At 30.0% G+C, this 11,246-nt stretch overlaps 1 protein-coding gene across 1 annotated transcript in view; it reads right to left on the bottom strand.

Moving 5' to 3' along the window:
* Window positions 1-488: 488 nt before the first annotated feature.
* Window positions 489-11,246, bottom strand: part of LOC137629340 (uncharacterized) — a 22,960-nt gene continuing 12,202 nt past the window's right edge. The window contains exons 7-13 of the mRNA XM_068360596.1: window positions 9,438-9,484; window positions 8,113-8,192; window positions 6,374-6,545; window positions 4,526-4,684; window positions 3,904-4,022; window positions 2,510-2,640; window positions 489-583 (exon numbers count right to left, since the gene is read on the bottom strand). Coding sequence (XP_068216697.1) covers window positions 534-583; window positions 2,510-2,640; window positions 3,904-4,022; window positions 4,526-4,684; window positions 6,374-6,545; window positions 8,113-8,192; window positions 9,438-9,484 — 758 coding nt within the window. The 3' untranslated portion in view covers window positions 489-533. The remainder of the gene's footprint in view (window positions 584-2,509; window positions 2,641-3,903; window positions 4,023-4,525; window positions 4,685-6,373; window positions 6,546-8,112; window positions 8,193-9,437; window positions 9,485-11,246) is intronic.

Raw genomic sequence — 11,246 nt, 5'->3', positions numbered from 1 at the left:
ATATATATATATATATATATATATATATATAAAATATCATATATGTGTATATATATTTTAATATATGTATATATATATGTATATATGTGTATATTTATTTCAATATATATATACATGTATATATATAAAGTATATGTATATATATATATATATATATATATATATATATATATATATATATATATATATAAAGTATATAAATATCATATATGTGTATATATATTTGAATATATATATATATATATATATATATATATGTATGTATATTTATATATACATACATATATATATATATATATATATATATATATATATATATATATATATTATATATATATATATATATATATATATATATATATATATATATATATATATATATACGTATTCATATCTAGTTATCTGTATCAGTTTTTCACTCTAAATCTATTTACATCAGCAACATCAGCAAATACAATGAATGACATAAAAAAAAACATTAAATATACTCACGTCATATTGAAGATTCATTTGCCGTATTATGTAGATGGAAATTATGCCAGTGGTTGACAATTAATTGCTGGCGAGCCTGGTGGTGTTGTTGCTGTAAACAAGATCAATAAATAAAAGCATTATTATGATTTAATTGTAATATGACATTTGGTTGTTACGGCTGGACTTAAATGTCCATTATTTTTATTATTATTATTATTTTTATTATTATTATTATTATTATTATTATTAGCTAAGCTGTAATCCTAGTTGGAGAAGCAGGGTACTATAAGCCCAAGGGCTCCAAAAGGAAAAAATAGCCCAGTGAGGAAATGAAACAAGAAAATAATTAAACTACAAGAGAATTAATGATCAATTAACATAAATAATATAAGAAGAGTAACAACATTAAAATAGAACTATAAAAACTTTAAAAATTAAGGAAGAGAAATAAGACTGAGTAGTGTGCCCAAGTGTAATCTCAAGCAAGAGAACTCTACCCGATAGATAAGAGAATTGACTGTGTCATCAGTAATCAATTCTACTAGTTTGTTCCTGGAGTTTGATTCGGAGTTTGAGGAGTTTGATGTTTCCTACTTGGTGTAAACACTCAAATCATACACATACATATTTCAAACACCCATGAAATGTTTCTCCACAATTTCTCTCTTCTCTACACAGCTGAGAGCAAGCAATGTATTCCTCATTTTTACTTCCATATGTTAAATGACAGCTGCTGGTAGTATGCTTAGTACAAATTTGGGTGGGTTGAATTCCTCATTAATGGGTCAGATATGAGTTCCAAATTTAAATGAGTTCCAAATTTAGAAATGACCTTGCAAACCGAAATGTACTTTAGCACTTAGCAGCCTTTAAGTAGGTAACGTGTGTGCAATGAACCTCTAGGTAAGAAAGGAGCAAAGAAAGATTTGTGGAAATGGGTACTGTGGATATGGGAACAATACAGGGGAAAAGATATGGTATTGAGAAGCCTCACAAGTGCCATCTTTGATGAAGTAGAGAAATATCGAGTGTAGTGGAATAGTTGTGAGAGAAGATGAAATGGAGTAACATACCAGTCAAGGATAAAATGTCTGAAGATGTGATAGAAATGGTGCTATTAAGGAAAGCCTGAAGGTTTATATAATGTAAGGGAAGTAGGTAATGCATAAATTGTTTGGTCTACCAGAAGCAAAAATAAGTAAGACTTTTTACAATGGCTATCAGATGCTGTGGCAGAAGAAGTACTGCAGTCAAATGGAATGTTGGACACAGCATTATCTTAGCTTTACTCATATTCATTTTCAGTCCTACATATCTAAAAGGTCTTAGAGAAGCGGAGATTGAAATTCAGAGGGATAATAATTACAGGAATATTTATTAAAGCTTGGGAGTAAATTTGCTATGCTTAATGATTAAGAATCATAGAGAGAAGTCCAAAACGAATAGAAGTGGGTTTAATCATAATGAAAATTACACATGTTATAGAATGAAACACTGGTAATCATTCATAGCTTAATCAACTGTTATCCAACAGACCGGGACTGAACCACTGAGCCATGGGCCCATATATATATATATATATATATATATATATATATATATATATATATATATATATATATATATATATAAATAAATAAATATGTATATATATATATATATATGTATATATATGTGTATATATATATATATATTATATATATATGTATATATATGTATATATATATATATATATATATATATATGTGTGTGTGTATGTATATATATAAATATATATATGTATATATATGTATGTGTATATACACACACACACACATATATATATATATATATATATATATATATATATATATATATATATATATATATATATCTGATGATACACCTTTTCCATTGTTGTAGGTAAATTAAGGCCAGACTCTTAAAATGGGCTTGTTAGAAAACCAACGAAAAAACCTTGAAAAGTCAACATGAGTTACTAAGCGACATTTCATTTTGCTTTATGTTGAGTATTACTCTGAAATAAAGACCTTACCTTGGTTACTGACTATGCATCCAGGATTGCAATATGCAATGTTTGGCAAGTGAACGGTGATTTTCATGAGGTTTGCAGAATTAACAAGGATGCTGTTGCATGGCACAATTGTGTCGCATAGCAAGATATTTCTGTAATGGGATAAAAGACAAAAAATTAGTAATGCCTATGGAAAACCTCTATTTAGGATTATCATTCTGTAGCATTAATTTTAATCATCAATTATCATCATTATTATTATTATTATTATTATTATTATTATTATTATTATTATTATTATTATTATTTTTATTATTATTATTATTATTATTATTATTATTATTATTATTATTATTATTATGTAGCATTAATTTTAATCATCAATTATTATTATTATTATTATTATTATTATTATTAAAATTATTATTATTATTATTATTATTATTATTATTATTATTATTATTATTATTATTATTATTATTGTTATATATTGCAATAAGAGTCGGATATTAATTACACTTATTAGATTTCCATAGTTAAAGAAAAGTACATATAAGGAAGAAACTGATCTTAGATATCAATTTTCCTTATAAAAGATTGAACACCTCAACCTGACAAAATACTGTTAGACAAAAAATTGGAGATGCCGTTGTAAACATTCAAAGCACCGGCTGTAACTGCCAATATTCAGATCAAATGACCCTTGAGGAAAAGGCAGGGAGCTGAAGCACTCATTGAAAGGATTTAAACCCTGTAAAATTTTGAATCTGCCAGGCTGAGAAATTTAAGCATTTCTGCTATTCAAAACACCCGTGGATACGGGTGCATGCTCCTTGATAGTAAACCTTTCACAGCAATTGGTAACTTAGTAAAATTTTAAAAAGGGAAGCAGTTTTTTAATATCACCCAAACCATAACAAGTTGGTATTGTCTGGAATGGTCTTGATGAGAACTTTCTAATAAATATCAACAATCTATTGTTTGTTTGGTCTGGAAAGATTTTCCTACATCAGAAGCTTCGTTGAATTCACCACTATTAGTGAATGGGTTAAAGACCCTTAGGAGCTACCAAAGAACTCAGATTATCCTTTGAAAAGTGGTCATATGAGTGGAATAATGAGGGAATCATCCTGCTATCTCAAATTCGTACTTGTTTTTGCATTACATTTCTAATGAAAGCTAAACAATTCTGACTCCCTTTCATCATCAGAGGGCATCGACACTTTTATCTGAATAGGTATTCTTTGTTTTTGTTAAAGACCACATTATTATTATTATTATTATTATTATTATTATTATTATTATTATTATTATTATTATTATTATTATTATTATTATTATTATCTAGAAGGAAAAGATTACTCGAAGTATATGGAACTATTCCCAACAACGCCCCAGTTTAAGAAAAAACTTACATGTTTTTAACATTGGTGAAAACAGTCAGGTCCATTGATTGATCGGAGAACAGATTGCACGTGGTGTCGTTGATGGTCAAATTAATGACTTCGTCAGCGTCGGAAATTGCGGATAAAATCTGAAATTGTAAGACGGGAGTTGTATTGATTGCATTGCAGACTCAATCCTTTATCTTTCACTCCATTTTTTTTTTAACTGCCAAATTATTAACCATGCCTGAGGAAACCGACCCCTTAATGTAGGGATAACGGTGGAAAAGAAAAATAACGATATTAATTTCTGCAGTTAAGATTTTGCTGTAGAAAAACTGTAAAAATCCTGGAACAAATATTATTAGGCATTTATCGTTTTAAAAAATAGATATATTGACGTAAAGGAGTGATGTTACGGTCACCAACCCCTAGAAGATAATAACTAAGTAGGGTAAGAATTAAGGTCGCCTGTATTTTACTGAAATACGGCTGAGAACAGTATATTTCTATGAAGAATTTCTATTGGAATCACGGTCTCTTTAACACTGCACTGCAAAGTTAGATCCCGAACAGAACAGCAACTTCTCAATACGTGTTTGCCTTCTTACCAAAAGCCATTGATAAACAAGAATATTCAGTTCAAACTTACGTTCTGGTCGCCATATTCAGTTATGATAAAAAGACTAGCTGCCCTTCTCTCTGTAGGACTAGCAACTTCGCCATCCAGGAGAGCAGGGGAATGTTTTCTTCCAGAGGGGGCGATTATAGATTGATAGTAAGGGCAGATATCCACGGGTGGTGGGCAGTTCTGTGATGAAAAAAAGAAGAAGAAATATTTGTATTCTTTTGCATTATGAAACGAATGCTTAATGGTGACGGTTCATTTTCATTCTACACACACACACACACACACACACACACACACACATATATATATATATATATATATATAAATATGTATATACATATATATATATATATACATATATATATATATATATATATATATATATATATATATATATATATGTATATATATGTGTGTGTGTGTGTGTGTGTAAATATAGACGTACGTATAGCCTATATTATATATATGTTGTATATACAGTATATGGTATGTGTATATATACATATGTATATATATGGCTCATCTCTCTTAATATATATATATATATATATATATATATATATATATATATATGTATGTATGTATGTATGAGTATATATACATATATATATATCTATATGTATATGTATATACATACATACATCATCAAGATGTCACCCCTAACAGCTGGTGGTGTAAGAGGCAAAGAAAGCTATGGTAACTGCCCCGTGCCTATATTGACAACGTTTGCCTCTGCCTCTTCATACAAAACTGTACATGAGGTTCACCATAATTGAAATTAGTTAAACATGGTATTAATCTTTCGTTTAAAAAAAAAATCGAAAAGAAACTTTCCATTACCTAAAGTTTTAGTAAATTAAATAAATAATTGAATTTTGTCCTTTGCAGTTGGTAAAAATCTAGTCATTTGAATTCATATCTAAGATATACGGAAGAAAAACTTGAGATTGAATTTGCCGTTACCTACTGAAGAAATTATCAGTATTTATCTCCGCATCTAACCAGTTATTATTATTATTATTATTATTATTATTATTATTATTATTATTATTATTATTATTATTAACTGCTAAGCTATAACCCTAGTTGAAAGCAGGATGCTATAAGCCCCAGGGAAAATAACCCAGTGAGGAAAGGAAACAAAGAAAAATGAAATATTTCAAGAACAGTAACAACATTAAAATATGAAAATAAACTATAAAAACCTTAATAAAATAAGAGGAAGAGAAATAAGATCGGATAGTGTGCCCGAGTGTACCCTCAAGCAAGAGAACTATAACCCAAAACAGTGGAAGACCATGCTACAGAGGCTATGGCACTACCCAAGACTAGAGAACAAAAGTTATTGACGTTTGTATATATATATTGGATTCTGAAGTAGGTAGGAAGAAGTAAGACTAATGAAGAAAACTTATAATTAACATTTATGTTTTAAAATAACGATTAAAAACTTAAACAGTTACCTCTGCACAGACACTAAATATTTTAAGATAAGCTTGTCATATTATCATATACTTTAAAGAATTTAAGAAAAAATTAAAGAAAAAGAAAGTGTTATTGATAGACTATGCCTTTGGCCTACATTATTATTATTATTATTATTATTATTATTATTATTATTATTATTATTATTAGCTAAGCTATAACCCCTAGTTGAAAAAGCAGGATGCCATAAGTCCAAGGGAAAATATCCCAACGAGGAAAGGAAAAAAAGGACACAGATTGAATAGTGTGCCCGAGTGTGCCCTCAAGCAAGAGAACTTTAACCCAAGACAATGGAAGCCCATGCTACAGAGGCTATGGCACTACCCAAGACTAGAGAACAGCGGTTTGATCATGGAAGTTGTCCTTCTAGAAGAAAAGCCTTACCACAATGACGTTGATCTCCGAATTTGGGTACGTTGGTACGGTGACAATTGGATTTGGGTTGAGACAAGTGACGTGACCCTTAACTTGCATGTTGAACCCATATGTAAGGCCATTAAGGTCCATCGTGCAATTATCGCAAGGGAACTCGAAGTACAAGTAAATATCCACTGCCCTGTTTGGAGGAAAGATTGGTTAAGAATTTCAGTTGATGTTTAAAATTGAGTTGAACAAGTTTAAATGTGCACTGTTAACCCTTTTACCCCCAGGGTATTTGGAAATTTCCAACCCTTAACTCCCAGGGGTTATTTTTTTTCAGCACATTTTGCAGTATATTTTTTTTTTAAATTGCTCTAACAGCCTCAATTTTTGTCATAGAGAGGTCAGGTTGGTCTCATTCTCTTGGAAAAATATGCAAAAAAAAAAAAAAAATTAAATAGCATTTTTTTGCAAGGACGTACCGGTACGTCCATGGAGGTAAAGGGATGAGTTTTGTGAAACGTACCTGTACGTCCTTTGGGGGTAAAAGGGTTAAAAATTTGCCGTAGAAAACGATGAAAATCCTTGAATAAATGTGTATGTGTGTATAGGATTCTTTAAGCGTTTTAAACGTTATAGATGCAATCCGAGCAATTATCTGGTAGTAATTTGAGTTATCTAGAAGCATTATAAACGTTACAGATGCTGATATATTGACGTAAAAGAGTGATATTACGGTCACCAACCCGTAAAAGATAATAACAAAGGAAGGTAAAAATTAGGTCGCCTGTATTTTAGTGAAATACAGCTAAGAACAAACTGTTAAAAAAACGTAATTTTTAACGGAAATTTTCCGTATTTCAGAAAAATACAGGCGACCGTAATTTTACCATACTTTGTTCTTATATTTTACGGGATGGTGACCGTAATATCACTCCTTTACGTCAATATATCCGTTTTTAAAACGGTAAAAATACTGGAATAAATGTGGCCAGACATTTACGTTTTTTTAATGTAAATTTTTTACCAGTGCAGTATATTTTTTTACGGAGAATTTTCGAATAAAAAATTACTTTTTTTTTTTTTTTTTTTTTTTTTTTTTTTTTTTTTTTTTTTTTTTTTTTACAGTGTACTGTAAGCATAGTGAACATGGTGTTTGAAAACGAGTTTATATCGTTCGTCAAAGTGTAAATCGAAACAGGCGGAGATGCTATGCTATACTGTATGTGAGGGAACAGGATTTGAACTTGAAATAAACATTCAAAAACTTATATATATATATATATATATATATATATAGGCTATATATATATATATATATATATATATATATATATATATATATATATATATATATATATATATATATATATATATATATATATATATATATATATATACTATTTTCCTTAAAAACAATATTGCATTGCCCAATTGAAACGTTTTCATATGATTACTGAGGACTTAGCGTACACACACGCGCGCACACATACATTATATATATATATATATATGTATGTGTGTGTCTATGTATATACATCCATATTTGTATATATACATATACATATATATATGCATATTATACATACTTACATATTTTGTATATATACACACCTATATATATATATATATATATATATATATATATATATATATATGTATATGTATATATATGTGTGTATGTATGTATGTATGCGGGTGGCTTTGCGTGTATGTGTGCTTCTTTAACTGCGAAAGGTAATTAGTAGATACTTAATACTTACGTGAAGTCATGATCTGCAAAGAATGCCATGTCGCAGGTCTGACAAATGCTGCACGTCAAACAAATTGAATTGGCTGCAATCTGACAAGAGAAAAATGGAAGTGATTAAAGATTTTATAGAAATTTTTTTATTTATGGGGTGGGTGGGGGTGGGGTGTTGGCTTTATAATACTAAAATTTCATTTTGAAAGACTAGAAAAATTCATTGCTCAGGAATAATCAAACCCAGAGAAGTTTCCTATAGAATTAAAACAAAAAGTAAATAAACACAAATAAATAGACAAGCCCCAATAAAGTATTAATCATGAAAAACAAATCCCCCAGAGGCCGGCAAGAGAAATCACCTCCTGGAAGTCCACAGGGAATGATGTTGAAAAAAAAAAAAAAGAGAGAGCTAATGGGCCTGCCCCAATCTTTTCACCTTACACTGTACTTCATTTTAACACTTTCCCCTCCAATCCTGCCAATATCCCAATTCCCCTCCTCCCCTCCCCCACCTATCCTATCCCCTATATTGTAGCTGTAGACTAGAAACGGTTGCATCTGTTGTTGTTGTTTATAATGTATATTGTTATTATTATTGTTATTGTTAGTGTCTCCATCTATGTACTCCTTCCCACACTATCGAATGGCATGGTTTCATCCCTGTCCGTGGTTTCTTATTGCGAGTATTTACCTATATAGTAACTCTTGTAACTGGTAGGTAGTGAGCTATCATGACTTAAAATTCTTCTACATTCTTACTCTAACCTTCCTTCTCCTCTCAATTGAATTACTGTACTTTATTTTGAATATCTTATTCTACATATTTACCGTACTTATGATATCACTCATTGACCATACTGATCTCGTGGGCCTTAATTACCTTTATAGTTTTTCACATATTTCTTCAAGTCTCTTTCAGATTACAAGTTCTCTTTGGCTTTTAATTCATGCCAGACTATGATTCCCTACGTTACAATGAGAAGTCAAGTAATCATAATATTTTCAGTCTCCTCATTTGATCTACGGTCTTTTTAAGTTGCGTTCAACCCGGTTCGAAATGTTTGTAATAAATTTCTCCCAATTTCTTAGAGATGGATTGATGTAGAAGTAAATATTTATGGCTAAACTCTCGTCATCGAACAAAGTTAGCCGATTGAAAAAACACAATTTATAACAATTCGCGCATAAAATTAGCCTATTATCGTACCTTCGGCTTATCCCATCTCAGCCCTTTACAAATGAAAATAACGTAAATATTGATAGTTGTAAATGAGTCTTTAACTTGAATGATTACCGTAGCAAAACTTTTGACACGATTCTTCCCGAGTATTTGATACTTACATCTTCACACTGACAGTAGTCGAATCCAGGTTGAATGTCGGCGCAAGCTGTAACAAAAATGATAGTTGGAATTAGATATATAGTTCACTTAAAGACTGGATTATTATTCTAATAAAAAGATATTTTTTTACGATATATATATATATATATATATATAATACACACATGTATATATATGTATATATATATATATATATATATATATATATATATATATATATATATATATATATATTTATGCAGTACATACACACACACACACACGCATATGTGTGTGTATATATATATATATATATATATATATATATATATATATATATATATATATATGCACACACACACACACACACACACATATATATATATATATATATATATATATATATATATATATATATATATATATATATCCTGTTTATATACGTATGCATATAGAGCATATAGAGCCAAATGTTAGAGACAGCATCTCTTCATCTTTACACAACTATTTTCCTCTTCAATCTCAGTTCACTGAAGGAATAGGACATGAAATGCAACTATATCCTTCCATTTATCTAGCGCTGACAGCTTGTTCAACCATTAATTTATAGCTTTCATCGGGAATACAAGGATTAAATGTTAGGAAAGACTACCAAGGTGAAAATATAAAGAATCTAAAGTGATATGAGGAAACTTTTAATTTTTACATTAGCCTTTTGAGGAGGCCGGCAAGGCTGCCCCTGTAAGCTAGCTGGGCATGAAATGATACCCCTAGTCTTGTGATTATGTGATGTTTTATGAAAGAACATCTCTTTATTTAAAAGTCGATTTGAAAGGTGTTATATGACAAATTCTGCTTTTGTTTCAACGTTTCCATATTTATTTTGATCTTTTGACTTTCATTGTTGAAGCGTATTACCAGTGTTCAGGAATTGTAACCCTGATGTAAGCCACAAATTGCTGAAACAGCTGACACCACTGTATAAATATAATAACCTGGTTTTAATATGTTTTGATATATAGACTTTCAGCGGTGAAGTGTATTACCAGTGTCCAGCAATTGTAGACCTGGTGAAGGTCACAAATAGCTGAAACATCACCAATTTATAACTATAACAACATAGTTTCAGTTTTCGTTTTTTCCTTCATTGCTGTGGCCTTGAAGATGGGTTGTGCAATTGGAGAAATGCTGTATTCTTTTTTTTCTTTTTTGGATTTTGGCTGTAATATATACAAGGGTTGGCAATTGTCACAAGGTTTCTTAACTTCTCAGCGTTTTTTTTTCTGTTTTTTGAGACCACAATCCTATATCAGAGCGGCAGATTAGGTGAATAAATCTCAGCTACCGTAATAGAATTTGAACCCGTGCAAGTGAGGTAACGTCTATTTTTCACTAATACATTGCAATACGAAGACAGAGATATATCTAATTAAGATCATGCACACTTTTATATGGCAAATTTGGAGAAATATGACTAAAGGGGACTAAACCTATCTGCATCATTGTACCATGCATTTTATAAGTCACTGGTTTCAATGCAGAAATAAAAATATAAAACTTACTGGTCACTTTCACCAGTTGAATATGTATCTTAGATAGGCACAGTAACCTATATTTTTAACGTCTTACCATGTTTTCCTGAAAGGCTTGTAATTCTTCATCATCATCTCCTATGTCTATTGAAGCAAAGGGCCTCAAGGCTTGTAATTAAAATTATATAATCGGATTGGGTGATTAACAAGGGAACTTTGTATTGGTTCATAGTTTTCTACATAAAATTTTACAGTTTTTATAGAGAGTTTTAGCTTACAAGTGACATAACTAAACGA

Source organism: Palaemon carinicauda, chromosome 37 (assembly GCF_036898095.1).
Source record: "Palaemon carinicauda isolate YSFRI2023 chromosome 37, ASM3689809v2, whole genome shotgun sequence".
Lineage (NCBI taxonomy): Eukaryota > Metazoa > Arthropoda > Malacostraca > Decapoda > Palaemonidae > Palaemon > Palaemon carinicauda.
The sequence above is the reverse complement of the archived record's forward strand: the minus strand, read 5'-3'. Positions and strand labels throughout refer to the sequence as shown.